At 37.2% G+C, this 18,917-nt stretch overlaps 1 protein-coding gene across 4 annotated transcripts in view; it reads right to left on the bottom strand.

The window, feature by feature from the left end:
* The window catches only part of INSC (INSC spindle orientation adaptor protein), a 120,409-nt gene that overhangs the window by 37,628 nt on the left and 63,864 nt on the right, over positions 1-18,917 (bottom strand). For all 4 annotated transcript variants that reach the window (XM_064714167.1, XM_064714164.1, XM_064714166.1 and 1 more), the window contains 5 exons: positions 17,239-17,584; positions 16,686-16,738; positions 14,985-15,108; positions 12,700-12,813; positions 7,579-7,704 (listed from right to left, as the gene is read on the bottom strand). In XM_064714167.1, coding sequence (XP_064570237.1) covers positions 7,579-7,704; positions 12,700-12,813; positions 14,985-15,108; positions 16,686-16,738; positions 17,239-17,584 — 763 coding nt within the window. The remainder of the gene's footprint in view (positions 1-7,578; positions 7,705-12,699; positions 12,814-14,984; positions 15,109-16,685; positions 16,739-17,238; positions 17,585-18,917) is intronic.

Raw genomic sequence — 18,917 nt, forward strand, 5'->3', positions numbered from 1 at the left:
TAAGTACAGGACAAACTTCACAAAGCCTAAATCTGTGGGTGATGTGGAAAGACTCACACTATAGGGAATGGACTTTGAGTATTCATTGTTGGGTTAGAAGAGAGCTCATCTTAAATTGACATACAAATCTATTCATAAATTGTTAATATTAACAATTTACAGATAGATTTTTATGTCAACTCATGGATTGCCTGTTCAACTCTATTGAAAAGGCAGATAAAGTTTATCAAAAAGATCTTTTACCTATTTAACTCTAAAAACTTTTCCTTTGTGCCACAGCACTGTGTTCAGTAGTCAACAAATTAATATTTACTTAATGAAATTCATTGCCATCAGAAGTCTCAGTCATGAACAGACTGACAGATGTGCATGCCTGCTGACATTTTTAGCAGGTAGTGGCTCTCTTGTTTTTTCATTTTATTTACTCAGATGTTTAAGGCTGAGTGCACATTTATATGTTTGCAGAATCTGGGCAAGGCCAGATACCTAAATGAGGATCTGCTAATAAACAATAGAATCTGTGTCCTCCAAAGCCCAAGGCACGTATTCACCAACTCTTTAGCCAAGTCTCACATTGTCCTCCTTCACCAGTATTATCAAAATTCTTATCTTATTGCTACACTTGCTGCTCCTTTCTTCCTCTTTTAAAAACCTGTAATATGCTTTAAGTGAAGCAAGGTTTGTAAGAAGAGATAATATCTTTTATCAGAGCAACAGATACATATCTCTTTAAAGCATCAGGACTACAACAACCCATCCATAATTTCATTAGTCATTTCAACAGAATTGAAATCATGTCCATGACCTCAGCCAAAGCAGTTTGTGGATACTTTTTTCCTATGTAGATCTGGCAACTTACCATAATCTTGCACCAAGTTGTCTGTCTTTATTCAATTCTATGTCTCTTAAATGAGGCATAAAAAAAACCTCCTTGCTTTCCTTTTTGCATGATGAAATGGGCACTACCATAAAGTGAACAAATTTTAATCTGCTGTGTAACTGGCAGAAGGCTTTCAACATATCAAATGCTACTTCAGAGATTAGCTCCCAGTTGGTTTTGGGTTTTTTTCTTTTGATGTTGTTGTTGTGAGGTTTTTGGGGAGAGGGATGGGAATTTTTTAAACCTCTTTTCAGTGTTTCTCAGTATTTACAAATATCACTTCCATTACTTCTTTCACCTTAGAACTGCAGCCTGCTCCACCAAAGATGGTCAGATTCTGCAGTGGCCTAGGAAGTCTTGCTGCTCTTGCCTGGGAAGGTGCTGAAAGAGGCTACACTTACTGATTTCATGTACACAGCTGTGTAGTCAGAGGTAAAACTTGAACCACCTAATACACACAAAGCCAGCACTTGAGGGAGAGCAGCTCCTGCACTCTCAGTTATGATTTAGTGAATCTTGCAGGGGCTTTGACAGAAATGTAATTTGCCAAACACTGCACATTTTTCACTGCCAATTAATTAAACAGCCTTACTCAGAAGAAGTGTCCAGTAAATTAAAGAGCTGCAAGCGTAGAACTTTGCATTATCTAATTGTACCACAAACTCAGCTACTGAAACAGATATGCCTGGTTATCTAAAAGGCTAAGTGAAAAGCAGCTTCAATAGGTTGTCCCTCCTGCTATTCCTTAAGTTTGACTTATTTCTTATGTCTTTCTCATTGCTCTTCTTTCTCATGTGACTTTCACACTTGCCCACTGAGAGCAGTGAGACAATCCCCGGGTCCAGCTACCAATGCCATCAACTTTCAGTGTGCTGTGCTCTGTCAAAAGTTGCCAGAATTAGTCTTTAAAAGGTTATCCTCCTCTCTCAAAATTCAGAAACCTCTTTATCCGTCCCTGGTCACTGTTTGTAACTTCACAAGTATGATTTCAAAGCCTGGCTCCAAACAGCCATGGAAGATGAGCCAAAAGAGTGTTCCAGGATAAAAAGAAGTGAGTTATGCAGACCAGAAGAGTTGATTCTCCAGCCAAAGGGCTGTAAAAGCAATGCATCACTTGAACCCTATCCACCTAAATCATTTCACATGTTTTCAGCACACAAGCCAGTGCTCTGTGGTTTTGAGCATGCAGAAAGTAAGTTTCCAGGCTCTTCCCAACCAGTCAGCCTCACAAGCTTCTCCAGTAAACAAACACAGCTTGAGGAAACATAAAAGAAAGGTACTCCTCTTTATAAAACAGCATTAATAATGTGTTTGCCAACATGAGCTGTGAAAAATTCAGAAAGGGTTGTAACACTGCATGTTACCTGTTTTTGACGAAAGAGACAAGAGATCGGCTCCTTGTCAACTTGATACCTACCAATGGCTTCTAAAAATCCTGTATTTTGTTGTTATTACTCAGCTTTATCCTGTCTCTCACAGGAAAAAGAATAATATGAAATTTGACTTTCCATGTATTAAAAGTAAACTTGGAAAACTATGGCCATTTTGAAATGTATTTTTTTAAATCTCAATCATTTGATTTCTTGAACTCGACTAAATTTAGAATAAAACAACCACGCAACTTTTATCATCTTTGAGATCATCAAATCCTTGTTCTGAAACTATTAAAATAGGCCATGAAAATTTTTCATCTAAGAAACCCTAACACAAAGCTCTTCTCTGAGTTATAAGGGCTGACAGGCTGAGGCAGAGATATGCACTTTCTGAAACTTTCTCATTCTTGGAAGTCCTGTAAATAAGCCTTTTGCTACAATAAAAAATCAATATTTCCCTGTTCCTAAGAGAACTTGCACTTCTTAAAAGAAGCAAACAACCTGCAGACATGCTCTAAAATGTAGCAACCTAAGGGTTTTCCCTACCTAAACTGGCAATCTCACATACCTTTTCTAGAAGAGAAATTATATTTCTCCTAATTAAGAGATTTAATGTTAATATTAAAATATTAATAACATCCCTGGTCATTCTGAAATTGGAATAATGATATATAAAGGCAGCTAAATAGTTCATTCAGATCAGGAAAATTTTTTATCTCTTGCACTGTACAAAGTTACTTCCACTGTATACCAGGTACTATAAAAATTAAAACATTCACAATTCTAGAGCATTCCCATGCTGTGGCAATGAAACTCATGGGCCACCAGCTAACTTTTACATTCAGCCTTTGAATTAGTGACTTTACTTTCACATCATCCAAGCTCTCGTAATCAAAGCCCTCTCCATAATTCATAGAATAGTTTGAGTTGGAAGGGATTTTAAAGATCATCAATTTCCACCCCCCACCCTGCCATAGGCAGGGACTTCTTTCATTAGACCAGGCTGCTCAAAGCCTCATCCAATCTGGCCTTGAACACTTCCAGGGGTGGGACATCCACAGCTTCCCTGGGAAACCTCTTCTGGTGCTCTACCACTCTCACAGTGAGGGAGTTTTCCTAACACAGTTCTCATTTCTGTCTCACCCTACACTCACATGGACTTCAGTGGCTTTAGCAGCTGGGACTTCACCTGATACAAAGTTGCTCCATGATTTTAACTGAGGTTAATGTCTGAAACTGAAAGTTCAAAGTGGTTAGAGGTGAATTAAGCAACCCTCACACATGCACCCAAAAACTATGAATAAGTTCTGGTAGGAGGTTCTGTAATATACATTTTACTTCATTCCCCTAGAAAAACTTGTTTTTTCAGCAGCATTATGGACAGACTGCATTACCACCATGCAGAAATTATTACTGCATATAAGAATATGGTTATTCTGAGGCTCAGACTGGGTTCACAGTGACTAATAGATTTTTAGGTCACTCATGTTTTAAAAGTCTTCGCAAAATTCATATATTTTCCCAGCCGCAAATAACGTACACTTCATGCTATCTTTACCTTTCCTCTTCTGGAGGCAATTTGATTTAGTGTGCTTTAAATGAAGAATTCAAAGTAATTTTTAATTTATTCCTTGGCAATTTTGCTTAAAGCACAATGATAAAAGCTGTGTCATTTGTTAAAAAGGTTTTACTAATGAAAGTAACAGCTGTTGTCACCAGTGTCTCTGGATTATCTCCTCTTAATGAGCTGATTCCAGGTGTCTTGCTTTCTGGAATAGTTTAAATAATCTAAGTAACCATACTCAGCACACTGTTAAAATTTAGGCAGCTGGCTTTTTGTAAAATCATCCTGGTTTTGTGGCAGTTAACCCTTGATCCAGGTCCCAGCTAAGCAGCATTTTTTAATGTGATAACATTTCACATGCACAGTAAAAAAATGCAGTACATTGCACTGTTTGCTATTTATTTCTGAACCAGCTCTGCAGTTCTTTTATTGCAGCAGGAAGTTTATTGCCACAGAAGCTTCAGTGAAAGACCACAAAATTGGGCTTCAGGAAGGCAAAAATTAGGCGGCCATGCCTTTTAGTACCACCAACAACAACTTTTGTACAGACAGCCCTGAAACAAAGAAACTGCCACAGATTTTAGACTTTAATGAGGTTGCAAGTCACCAAATGTGTGGGAGAACCTTTGCCCAGACAGCTCTGCAAAACAAGGACCTAATGTATGCTCACAGGGGTAAGGCCTGAAGAATTGCTTTAGAAAAAAAAAAAATCTATTTAAACACAAATCCCATTTCCAGGCAAGGTTGCTCCATGTTGAAAACCAGATCTGTTAGATGTTCTGTGTTTCTTCATAACAAAAGTATTACTTGAAATGCAGTTACTCCTAATGCAATTTGCAGGATATACATCACCAAGATCACAATTTTTACTTTTTCTGGACCTTAAGTGTCACTAAATACACACAATAATCAATCCTAACTCCGTGCCTCCAACTCTCCTTGCTGTATGGAGGTGAATTATGTTTGCAAAACATATTCGTGAAGGCTCAGATATTCTTTTCTCCAGAACCCCTAACAAATCAAGACAACTAATCTCCTGCTACATCACTGCATTTCTGTCCTAAACCTCAGCACCAGGTCCGTCTGCATGTGCAGCACTAACATTGTTCTTCAGTTTCAGTCATGCTCAGCTCTCCCAAACTCCTCTCAGTTTGGGATTTAGGGACTTTATCTATTTTCTCTATTCCCAACTACCTGTAGTACTTATTGTGTCTTTATAAATCCTGGAATGCCCAGATCAAGAAAAACCAACTTTTCTGGTGTAGTGAGCTTTCTCCTAAAAATAGAGTGCCACAAGACACAGATGACAAAGTTCTCTTGGGTACAGGGACAAACAGCAACAGGAATAATATGTTCTAGTTGCTTTTCCAGGGTCTCACCACTCCACTCTAAAGTAGGAAGTTCTGACCAAATAATGATCTCAATCCTGCTGGCATCACACTGGATTACAAAATTAAAGTGTATCAAACAACCAGACACCCACAAGCAGGTTGAAGCACCTTGAAGCACAAAAATTACCACTTGTTGAGCACAGCTTACAGAGAACATTTATTTATGCAGTCCTCAGGCACACAATGAGACTATTTCTTCACCATTTTTCTACTTTAATTGCCTAATTTGTCACTCTTGAGTTCCTGGAGCTCTGCACTTCAATGTACAACAAAGAGTACTAGTATATTATCAAAATTCACTAAAGTATTTGCAAGTGAAATAATCGCTCCAAAATCCCATTTTGACCAAGTGATTTTACATCACTGTACACAGACCCAACTAGATTCACTGAAAAGAGGAAAAGCTAATAATTGCAACAACTACCTTATCACTGCAATTATAGCAAAGACCAGCTTGTTTACCAAGCTGATAAAAAGGTGATAATGGCTTTTTCCAGTCTGATATATTTAGAGATGTGTCACTGGGAAGAAAAAGAATGTTTTTTTTTTATTGAAAGAAATGCTTTTTTATTAAAATAGGCAATTTTCTACAGCTTTAGAAATGAGCACTGAATTGGCAAGATCAAAGAACATTGGATAAATAAATAATATTCCTGATGTCTTTAGTAATTAAGCACTGCAATTACTGCAGAAAGAGTACCACCCCCTTTCAGTTCACCTTTCAGATAAGCGTTTCATAAGAAATTACAGCACTTGCTGCTTTCTTTTAAATGGTCTTTTAAACACTACAATGGCTGTGCAATCTAATTTAAAAAATACAGGGGGGAAGGCTTGCATAGGGTTTTTTTTAATCTTGATTTGCCTAATCTGAATTGCTCAGTAGCCAAGTTTGGGGGTTTTTAAGTGAGGTTTCTGTCATTAAAAGCCCAGTTCAAATTGCACTGATATTTTAATGCACTAGGTGGCATAATGATATTCATACTAGAGAAATTAAATCATTCACCAGCACCCAGATTCTTCGTTGGATAAAAGAAGCTCCCTTTTCTGGCACATTATAAGTCCTGTGATAACTTCTGTAATTACAGGATTGCTAATACTTTTAACTCTCTTTTGTGTTCTTCAGAAGAGTACTTCAAATTTTGAAAGAAAAAACTATTCATATTTAAAGATGATGACTTAAGAATCGAAAGTTCTTGAAGGGGGTAAACCTTTTAAACCCTGCTCCAATCCTGATTGTGATCGAGTTTACCCTGAACAATTTTATTTGTGGCCAGCTTTAAAGCAGATCAAAGAAACATGAGCTTGAGAGTGTTCACTTTTTCTGGCACTCCTGTTCCATCAGCTTTGATATGGGGACATTAAACACGTGTTGATGCTTCCAGGAATTGGACCTGGTGACTTGATTCAATCTTTTCCATTTCTACCTCTATTAACTCTACCATTATAATGGACATAATGAAAGACACTTTCAGACTGATTCTGGTGTTAGTCTGAACCAGCATGATGTAAAAAAAAAAATTAAGTCATCTTCATTTACTGTAAACTCAGAGACTTGCTTTTTGCTGCAGGTGTTCTGTCACAGTTTACTTGAATTCAGGGAAGTAAATTACAAGATATGTCAGTGTAAAGGGGCAGTGAAATCATTTATCATTAACTTCAAGAGGCCATTATTCAGCTGAGGAAGATGACTCTTTTATGAAATACAAAAGATGAGATCATGATTTAGTGACCAGAAGTGTTCATTTTCCAAAACATAGCAGTACGTAGAGAATGTGAGAAAGGAAAGGAGCCTAAGAAGTTGATATAATTTTCTCTGGATAATGTTTTGATGTTGGCCATTGCAGTTAAAAGTGGCTTTTATGAAAGCTGCTGCTGATTAGCAGACACATTTTTTGATTGACTAACGATTGTATCTATCTCACTTCTTTCTGTACATCTACAGCTCTCACAAGCTGCAGCACTGCCACAAGCAGGAGCCCTATCAGACCATCAGGAAAGGATTTAAAGAGGTATAAAGCCTTCTGTATTTTAAGGATGATTTGAAACAGTGGAGTTTCTAAACAATTTAGAAACTCCAGAAAACATAATTTCCCTAGTTTTTGTTCTCCTTTTTTTGATGCAGTTGCTAACATGTTTACCTGTTTTACAAAATTATCCCCACTTATAAAGCCAATTTGTGCAAAGATTATAGGATAATGCTATTGCTGAGATTAATTTTTTGAAGACTGAAGATGTGTTCAGCACAGAAAAGGTGTGTATAGTATGGAACACCAGTATTAAACACCACCAAATCATCAATTTCTGCAAGAGATTAAAGACAGGGCTTCTCTATTTTATGACAGAGTCAGTAAGGAACCCTGAAGCTCCTACCTTTTCCAGCTGGTGCATCCCTTCCTCTACACAGCAAATTGACGCCAGCGTTCTCAGGGTCTGGGGATAAAGGCACCTGAAACAATCCTGGCGACAGATCTTGAAGAGAACAACAACACCTCCTTCCTGCAGGGGAAAAAAAGACATCAGGACAGTAGGATTAGATGTTTCCCTAGTATTTAATCAAGACTGGGATGGGGAGCAGATTCCTTTATTATTTTATCGAAAACATCTATCAGAATAACACCAACAAAGAGGGTGTTAAGCTCCCACAGAGAACTCAAGTGGATTAATGCTTGTACACTAAGTGATGAAAAAGTAATACAACCTCAGCAGGAGGTGTGCTTAAGTGATTGACTCCTACCAGTTACAAGCTCCATTTAAATTAAACCTGACATTCCTGCAAAAATTACAAAGAACCATCAATAGGTGGCAATTAGAGTAACATTTAACTGACCCTTCAGCCATATTTTTAGTGTAAAACAGGTTTTTGTTACCATATATTTCCTGTTCATCTACATTTCTGAGCTCCACAAAAAATTTAATTAATACTAAATTTATGAACAGGAAGGTCGTATGTTTGAAGAGGTACTGAAAAGCAGGTGGAAATAGTTGTCAAATTCTAAACAGATACAATCCAAATATTCATCCTCTTAGAAATAAAATCTGCATTCCTAAAATTTTTCTTTAAATACTACAGTGGCTAGGACTTGAGTCCATATTGGAGTAGCTATCCCTAATTAATTTCCAACACAACTTGTAAATACTCGTTTTAGCAAATTTCATATAACAAATATAAATATTTAAATAAATGCCAACAATGTTGCACTTCGTGTGGTGGGGTTTTTAAAATTATTTTTCATTTCAAAACGTTGTGCTATCAGGTAGACTACATATGTCTTTTATGATGTAGGATCAGACATATGATGAGGATGAAATCATTTAAATTACTGATGACAAATGAAAGAGCTCAGTCTAGTGGTCAGATTACAGCAGTAAATTAAGAATAGTTGAAATCATGGGCCAAGTGAAAAGTACACCCTTTTTTAAAGCCTGTTTCATTAGACTCTGTTTAAAAATATTTTTAGATTCACAGAAATAACCTATTTTTTCCTCAGCCATTTTCTCCTCACCATTATTTGAAAGCTCAACAGGTTATACTGACTTAAAACCCTGGGCTACAATTCAGCCTTTATTCATTTTCAGAATTCTATATTTCTGTACCAGTTTTGCTTGAATACAGTAGAGAATAATACAGGAAGCAAAGCCTTCTGTTCAGTTTAACAAAAAATGTATACCAAGTCATATAGAATTAGATAAAATTAACTCTTCAACATATTTTCCAGAAAGAAATTTCATATCATATCTTTGCACAAATATATGGAATTTCTGTGGCATCAGTGAAAACAATAGCCTCACTGAAATTTTTTAGGAGTAAAACTTGTTTCTGGAATTGTAAGAAGCATTCATGTGTCTGTTATTTTATATCTTATACTGCTATATAAAGACTAATACAGAAAGATATTTCTGAGCCTTTAAATTAAAAAAGAGACAGTACATTAACAAAAAAGTTTCAGTCACACTTTTCCTTCCACAAAAAGTTACTGATATTTCACCCAAGCATTAATTAAATTATCTATCAAAAATGTAGGGGAAAAGCTGTTGCACTGTCATTCCTAAGCCAAAGGGAACAGTTTTGTTGGGTTTTTTTTTTTTTTTTTGCTTACATTTCATTATCAATTTGAATTTTCCCACAGTTCAATTGAATCAAGGATGATCTGATTCTCTGCTTTGGCCATAATAAGCAGAAGATTGTGGATAAATCTAGCAATGATCAAGTGATGTTGGCACATTGCTTTAAGCCTTTTCTATGCCAAATGGGTGCCCTGATTTTGCCTTTGATGGACAGGAAGTGATTTATCACTGCATTTGTCAGGAGGAGATCTGTACTCTTTATTTTGTGCTCCATGTGCCATCACTAAGCTGTAAAATATTGACCATGAGTAATGAACTGAGAGATGTGTAAGTGAAATATTGAATGGGTAGCAAATACTGAGCCTGATTCCATGGCTTGTCAAAACCAGTCCCTTCATTGGTATCAGAGCATTTCTCAAAATTTATTCTCCTTTTTCAAGATTCTTCCCCTGTATCTTTTGCAATGATGCCAAACCATTCCATCTGACAGAGACATAGATAAATTGGTCAAGTGGGTAAACATTCAGAGGAAGAGAGGGACACTTGCTTTAACATGTGATGAACTACTTCTCTCCTACATTGTATTAACAGGAATCCAATTTTGTGGGAGACTTTTCAGAAGGGCTAGTTTTAGGTAATGAAATCACCTGAAATACAATCACCACAACCATGTGGATTGAGTGAATAAAGGGGGGAAGCAAAAAGACAGCTAATTCTAAGGTGGAATATTTTGTGGTTTCAGCCTGAAATGACAACAGGTGCAGTAAATACTCATCAAGGCTTTGACAACATTTATAATTATCTGACAGATGACCTCCAAAGAGATCTTCATAGTAAATAGTTGCTAGAAAAGGAACTGGCATATAAAGAAGGTAAGGAAAGATGCATTAGAAGCTTATCAGAGCAAATGATCTACTGTACAGACATAAGGAATTCCAATAGTCAAGTATTCTCCAGGGGGGCTGTTATGAGGTATGAATATCTTCATTTTTGTTTCTTTCTCTTTTACAAGCCTATTATCACAGCCCTCTGTTCAGTACAGTTGGAATTGGACTGTATCATCAGTAAAATGTTTCTGGGGTTTTTTTAATATTTTCTTTACCACTCCATGACCTATTTATTGTAACTTGTAAACAGATTTCTACAAATCCTTCTGCTTGTTACAAATCCAAATCTATTTATACCTATTTGCTCCAAGTAATGCTAATTTTCATCTCTTGTCCATGCTACTACTCATTTTTGTTAGAGACCTTAGGTTTGATGTCTCTGACAGCTAGTGAGAACTACTACTGGCTGCCAGGGTGAGTCAGCAACATGAGTTTTTCACAGCAGATTGCAAAGTTACATGCTAAAAAAGAAAGTGTCAAAGAATGCCTGTAGGTGGAATAAAATTATGGGTGATGCTTCATCATAGAGCATTTTATTTTTTTTTAATTTCTGTAAAATATTAGCAGGGGATGGGGGAGAAGGAGAGAAATTATGAAACTTTTACCAAACTGTAAAATGAGACACCAGCTCCCGTAATATTGTAGCTTTACAACACTATCTTGGTTCTTTTTCTTTTGCATCTCCAAGATTGTTGTGCTTTAGGGTTGTACCTTATAGCTTGGGACTGGAAAAAACCTAACAGCAGTGTTCCACAAGATCACACTTTGTCATAGAGAGTAAGACTTCAAGGTTACATGGAAAAATTTTTGAATTTCGCTTTCACGGTAAACAAATAATCTCTGGCTGGTTTTTATCAAGGATACTATGGCAGCTCTTGAGGGAAATATGGATTCAATAGAAGCTTTTGAGATCTTTGCATGACTTCAATCCTTTTTCGCCCTCATAATGACTGAGAACAATTTCAGATTTTGTTTTTGTTGTTGTTTATTTTTTGTCTGGAAATTACCCTGAAATTTTACTGTCATAGCTAACTTGAGCCAGTGCCCCTCTCTCCCTTTCTGCTTCAGAGATTGTGAAACCTGCCACAAGTAAAACTTGAATGACAGCACAAACAACATTTATGTGCTATTTGGTCAAAAACTGGAAACTCCAAAAAGCCTGCACACAAGGTCTGTTAGAGTTCCTCTGCCGCCTTGGTCACTGATGCAGGGAACTGAGGCAGTGAAGAGGGGGAAGGATAATGGTCAGCCTGGACAAATGCATTTCCCAGTGCACAGGGCAGGCAGAGGCACAGCACAAGGGATGCAATCACTGCTGTCATTTGTAGCCAAACTCCACTTAGGGTTCTTTGCATAGGGGATGCATTTCCTCAGTTGTAAACCTGTGACACACCCAAATTTTAGCAATATATTATCTAATGATTTATGAAAGGTCAGACTTCACTTCTACTAAGTTAAACTCTTATGGAAGTATTAAATTACAAAAAGCCCAAGCCCAATTTTCTTTACTTTGTTAATTCTGCACTACTCAATACTCAGCATTTTAACATTGTTTTTGGGTACCACTGAGTGGAGCTCACATACCAATTTAGAAAAAACTAAACCTCTCAGGCTGTTGACATAATCCACTACAGGTTTCCAAGTCTGACTTGTTCTCAGCCTTCAGAACAGAGGAGCACCTTTTATGGTGTAAATATCCATCTAAGGGTACATCAGAAGTAATTAAATGCTGCTGAGTAACCCTGCCTCTGAGTGGGACAAGGAACTGGCACAGCAGTAGCTGGGGGAGGGAGGTTTTCCTCTTTCTGCATGCCCTGTGGTTGTGATTATCCTATCCTCAACAAGACACCATGTCCCACCATTCTCACTTCTTCAAGATCCAAGTGTCCTCAAAGGTGCAAACTCTGCAGGGATTTCCAGTATCATGGATCTTGACAGAATGACTCATTTATACCAAAAGTTAGCACCAGCTACTCAGCAAATGAGAACACACACTGACAGAAGGAACTGCCATGATGGGTCTTTTGTAAAAGCATAATAAGGCAAAGCATTTCTGAATTTGCATCTTTAGTAATACCTGTAACCCCCTAGCTACACACAGCTGAGAGGTTTTGCTATTTCTCTGCAGTCTGAAACAGTCCATTATTAAGTTTCTCTCCATTTCCATGGCTGGTAGTTAAAAAGCACTGTCAGGAGAGACACTACAAAAGTTCCCAAAATTATGGAGTGATAATAGCTCAGATGGCACAAAGACAACTGCAACTGAAACAATGCTGAGAAGCCTGTTGGAGCTGACCATCCTATTGAAGCTGCTTGCACAGGTGTTGGGCATTATCAAATTAAAAATTGGGGGGATGTGGGCCTCTTAAGAAAAAAATGTCTAATGCAATAGTTGGGGTGGTAAACTTTGTAGAGTATGACTTGCAAAAGCACCACAAGAAGAGAAAAATGCAGTTTCTCTGAATAAATTTTGTTTCTCTTTAGTGAAATGAGTTTCTTGTATTGCCAGTTTGCTTTGGTTACTCCTGGGATCCCTTACCTTGGCTATGATGCGGCAGAGGTGAGCTCCTTCCTGGGCAAGGCTGAACAAACTGCTGATGGCCGACTCTGTCACGTACAGGCTGTCAGAGAGCTCTATCTGCCTCAGCAGGTTCTGGGGGTTACAGGACAAAAAGTGGGGCAGTCAGACTGACAACACACATTTATCACTGCATTTGAGTAGATGGAACCAAGGACAGGGATATTTAAAAATAAATATTAACAGAGCAAGACAATGGGCACGTGCATAAGAACAAGCGGTATGGAACACTCCAGCTATTTAGTACATATTAATAATATTTAGTTATTGTGTTTGGTTCTGGGATTGAATCAGAATTTTCAGAAAGCAACTAATTTAGTTAGTGTAGAAGCTGAATCACATGGTGATACAATATTTCTACTTTATTTATAAGCAATATTGCTACACTCTGTTTTACACTACCTTCTAAGGGTCTGCTTTCATCACTAATCTCAGTCAAAACATCACTGACAAATAGATATTCTTATAAAGAAATATAGTCTATTTCTCCAATGTTAAAAAAATTAAATATTTTTTAATCTTAGTAAAAAATTGTCTTGCTTTTGCATTAGTGTCAATGCAGCTTTAGAGAAGCACAGCTGTGAAAAGAACATGAAGTCCATTTCATTTTATGTTTCTGAAAAAAGACATAGAATCACTAGAGTAATTTAATTCTATTTCCTAGGAGGAGGAAGGTAAGCATTTTTGTATTTAATCCAACTTTGAAAGAAATGCAAGGAAGTATCCCATGTTTTACAGTGTTATTTATACAAAATTCAATTACCTTGCCTTTAAGAGGCTCTGTTCTTCCACCTTTAGCATTAGAAAAATGCTCCATAATAATGCATTAGAAAAATGCTCCGTAAAAGACATAGCTTAAGAGTTCAAAATTTGATATGAACCTATCCTGAATTAAATCCTGATACACTGATTAGAAAAAAGGCTCTTTACACAATTTAAGCTGAAATCTCTCACACAGACACTGAGTCTGCTTCAGAGCAGCAAACGATCCCCAGACATTGAGGTTTTATGACAGAAGTGGGCACACAGCCTGACTGAATGGCTCAGAAAACTGTTCATAAAAAAATTTTTATTAATGAGTTCTATATCCTTCAGTCACCCAAATACACATAAGATGAGGTGGCATCAATAATTCCACTCCCTTAAAAGAAGAAGGGAGAAGGATTTCAGGTGTGTCAGTAGGTGCCAAGATGCCCAAACGCAGAAATATCAGCAGGGAATAACTTCAGACTGAAATAATAAACATCTTAACAATCCTTACCTACTCACCGAATTTGAAATATGCAAAGTTATTAATACACTTCAACTCATACATTTCATGGAGTTCTCATAAATCCCAACCAAAGAGCATTTGGAGGTAGCTCGTTGGTTTGACTGTAATTCTGCAAATATATTTGGGATAGTCTCACCTCCTAGTAATAACCCTTTAAAACTAGAAGGGATTTTTCTGAAACCACCACAACTTCTTTTTTGCCATCTTAGCACATCAGAGTATGCTAGAGTTTAACCAATAGCATGCATTAATTTAGTTTTGTCACTGCAATAAATACTTTTTAACTATTTGTGTTCACTAAACATCTCCTTTCTTCTTTTTCTGCTGCAACAACACAAAATTTCAGCATAAAATCACCTCTAAAACATGGACAAGTTATTTGAGTAAAGTTATATTGGGGAAGGGGAAGGGTCAAAATAGGTTCGCTAGACTTGCAAATTGCAATGATTTCAATAATGATCTAATGGAAAAAAAATAATGCATTTGCAGCCTCAGAGTAATTACTCAGTGTATTTCACAGATTCAGAATCACAAAATGGGTAAGGCTGGAAGGGAAAATCAGAAGTCATCATTTAGATGCTTTGAAAGAAAGAGACATCAGGAAAAACAAATAACATGGTGAGACAAGAGATCATTTTGTTTGGGATTTGATGTTCTTGGAGAATTTGAGAATGTGAACACCTAAATCTCATTGCAACATATTTGAATTCTTGATCATAAATTTGTTGAAAATTGAGATCTGTAATTCTAATCCTCCTATTAATCGCAGAATTATAGAATGGCTTGAGTGAGAAGGGGCCTCTAAAATAATTTCATTGCCATCTCTGCTATGAGCAGGGACACCTTCCACTAGATCAGGTTTCTCAGATGCCCCATCCAACCCAGCCTTGGATCCTTAATGGATTGTTGCCCTCAAGATCCAACAATTTTGGAAGATCTTTTTGGTTTGGAACTTTTTAAACTAAAAACTAACCTGTGCCTCTTGTGTTAAAACCAGCTCTATCAACTGGCCAAAATATTGGGCCACAGTCGTGAGTGTTTCGTTAACACAAGATTTCATGGACTTCAGTATCTCTTCATCTTCAGTCTGTAAGCACCTGAAAAGAAAGATATGAGAAAGGGATGAAGGGAAAAAAGATGCAGAAGATGATTATCAGAGGGGAGCTCCATGTTAATCACAGGGTATAACTGGAATTCAGCTGTTCACAAGGATGTTGACTTTAATCAAAGCTTTGTCTACAGAGTAAATACACCATGAAAGGATGGACACTACTGAATAATTTTGGGATCCCAATTTACCTCACAGACTTCAGGCCAAATTTTGCTGCAGATGCTGTGTGTTTATACAGTGCAGCACTGCTCTTTTCCTCTTATGCTGATAGTTTCACTCTTGGGTGCTTGCATTTCAACGGCTGCTGTGCATACCCACCCATTTTTCATAATCAAATTTTCAGTTATTTTTGTTTCTTTACCTTCTTTGTCATAGTTTAACAATAGCAGGATAAGGATGAAGAAAGAAATGTGTGCCCAGATTAGCTAAACAGCATAATCAAAAATAAAATTTGTCCCTCTCTACAGAAAGATACATAAAGCACCTTTACACAGTTAGAATGGCTATCCTGTAGCCAGTGATGTTTGGCTGTACTTGAAGAAATTAGATAAAGATGGAAAACTTTAAACAATTCAAATGAAATAAATACTTCCTTACAGAAACATATTCATTTATATTGTCAAAACATCTTCCACTCAGGCAGGCCACTGTAATGGAAGATATAGTTTGGGTGATCAGCCTCTACCTGCACACAGGTTACATTTTCAGCTTTACCTGTCTGTCAGACACCTATATCAATTTTTTGTCAAAAAAAGACAAGAAGGGAGAGGACAGATTTAGGGCAGACACTTTGAGATTGGAGCTCATTATTAAAACTGTGTGTCTTAGAGTAAAATATAAAACACAAATGTGAGCCCTGTGGGTTTGGCACACAACAATACAGCTACAAAAAATGTTATTTCCTGATAATTAGATGGTGCTTTTTCCCTGACGATACCCTCAAAACCGACTGACTTGCACAATGTTTAAAGTAAACCAAAAAAGAGTGATTGAACTGTGCTGGAGGAAATGGGTAACTTATGTTAGAAAGCGGAAATAGCATGAGAAGAATTACAGAGATTTTTATTTTCCAGTCTCAGTATTCTAGAGTGCAGGAAGATGAGCAAACCTACAACTACAATTTGAAGGAATGTGTATTTTTTTTGGTTTGATTTACAATACACGGATATGTTCATACGCATAGTACAAGTCTCAAAATCCAAGTTTTCACACCAGCTGAAATCCTGACTCCACAGAAGTAGAAAGGAACTTTGTCACCAATATCTGTCACAGCCAGACTTTCTCCCTTGATGTCTAAAAGTCCTGAAAAATCCACTTGTGTGTAACTTTGTGTCTATATCAGACTCCTTGTGCAACAGCAGATCCCATCTTTCATTAGGATGCAGTTTGGGTAAAAGTAACTCCCTTCATCCACCAGAAATTAACATTTAGAAAGCCTTGCAGAGTTACAGCAGCCTAGTTCAAACAATTGAGGGGGTGGCTATGGATTTGTGCTGCTCATTAGAAGTTCTACAACATAATAAACCAGCAAAATTGATATTTCAACAACAAAATTTAAGTTACCTTTCTGTAAATGCTGTAAATTCTGAACACTTGTCTATTAAGAGTTTTTCAAGCTGCAGAGAAAGAGAAAGTGGTTTTAAAGTTATAGCCATACACACAATTGCTTTGCAAAAATAAAGAATCCTTGTTAATTGAAAACTCTCTCAAAACATAATATTTCATATGAACACCCTTCATCTACTTTTCTGAATAAAACTGGTAGAGATAAAACTAAGGTTTACCAAAAATAAGTAGCATTTTCTACATTTTAAATGCAAAGGAACTCACAGATGCGGTGTCAAAATACTGTAGTTCTGTAGTCCTCAAAAGCAAAACATTTTTTCCATGTGATTTGTCAACATTATTAACATTCAGAATAGCCTTTGATAAAATAGGACCCAAAGTAAGTCAAGAAGACTTCCATTGCTGAAAAGGGATTAGAAAGTCTTAAACAAGGGACCAGTATCAGTATGTAAGAATTTCTTACAGATTGTTTGAAGCAAGTTCTAATTATTACAATAGAATACAAATTCAAAAAAGTGGGAGAAACACATCAGGTAAAGCATCCTCTCACCTGGTGCATTTCTTCTGAAGAGCTCCTGCTGGAGGTGCTGTACTCGTTTATCATGGAGTGCACGTGGCAGTTGACTCTCACTGTCATGCTGTGGACCCTCTGCCACCTGTTCTTCTCCAGCTTCTGAGCAATCCTGGTCAGCTCAGTGCTGATGATCCAAGCTCTCTTCAGCAGGAGCTGCAAGTTATCACAAGTGCTGTACTGTGAGGAGAGGATGAGTTCATTTTGTTCATCCTTCTCAATGCTGATGGGCTTGGACTGGAGAATGCACATACATTCACAGTCTGTCATCAGCTTCAGGTCCTCCATCCATCGCTGAACGGAGTCCACCTGGATTAGGTGCATGCTGGAAGGCAGAGAAAGAGAGGAAAGAATGAGGTAAAGCAAAACAACCTTGGAATAACCACCAGCAGCACCATACAGCTGCACCAGCTCCTAGGCTGCAATTGATTGACCAAAGGCAAATAATTGAACAAGAAATTTGCTTGCAGTAAGTAACACAGTGACACATTTAGCTCTTTATCCCAAAAGTGAGTTCTGGATTTCTAATCACTTTTATGCCACATACCCCACTATAAAATTTTGTTTGAGAAATCAGTGGATATTAGAGATAAATAAAAAGAATTTTTGATAATTTTTTTCAAGAAATTGTTTCTTGTATTTTCAGAGTTTTATATGGGAGAAAGAGCAAAGTCAAGGATGTGTTTGCTTGTTGTTTATGGGACTGTCAGGTTCTCCTAGACACTTGGCCTATCAAGTGCTTAAAATAAAATTCTACCTTGCAGCACCTCTCCAAAGCCCTTCCAAACTTATGCAGCCAAAGCAAGACAGTGAACAATACTGCAATATCTGTTCCATGTCATAATCCCTGCAGCTAGGGCTGGATTCTACTCCCTGATCAGACTTTTCCCTTCCCCCCCTTATTTCTCACTGTTCCCTATACAATTTGCACACTGATTTCCAAAGCACATTTTTACAACAAATATGATGTGAACCAGCAAGGCTGAAAAGCTCCTTGGCAAGTGTCCCCTGACACTAGGGCAGTGAGCCTGCATTTTGTGCCCTTGCACCCTCCAGCCAGTAAAATGTGGTACCTGAGGCAGAAGTTGCACTGATTCAGAGCCCATTTTTTGAGGGATCAAAAATTTCATAGTCTTAAGATGAAGATGCCTATTTTTTTTCTTATAAGGCACCCTAATAAAAATATCTTAATCCTCACCCCAACCATACTAAAATTTTCCAAAGAATTGAAAATAAAAGCGAAAGAAGAGATTAGATTAAGTAAAGGAAGAGAAAATGGATTTAACTATTTTTTCAAACTTCTATTGGTATCCTACAGTTAATATGACAGATTAGTAATAGTAGATTGTTGTCTACTTTCTGGATACATGTGCAGATTTTATGTACTATGCCAAAAAGGACAAAAAGAAAATCCTTATTCTTTTAATTCAGATACTGATTTATTGCAACTCAGCAGTAACATTCTGTGCTGTTATATAAAGCCTTATTGCTAGAATAAAATCTGCAATCACATTAGCTAAGGAGGACCAGGTGGAAGCCTTTTTCAAATCTTGTGCTTCCATTTATACCATGAGCACCAGCTGAACTCCAGAAATCTCCTGCCAGATCACTCCAGTAATATTCCATAAATAAACAAAATGTATTTACATATACAGGAA

Source organism: Zonotrichia leucophrys, chromosome 5 (genome assembly GCF_028769735.1).
Source record: "Zonotrichia leucophrys gambelii isolate GWCS_2022_RI chromosome 5, RI_Zleu_2.0, whole genome shotgun sequence".
Lineage (NCBI taxonomy): Eukaryota > Metazoa > Chordata > Aves > Passeriformes > Passerellidae > Zonotrichia > Zonotrichia leucophrys.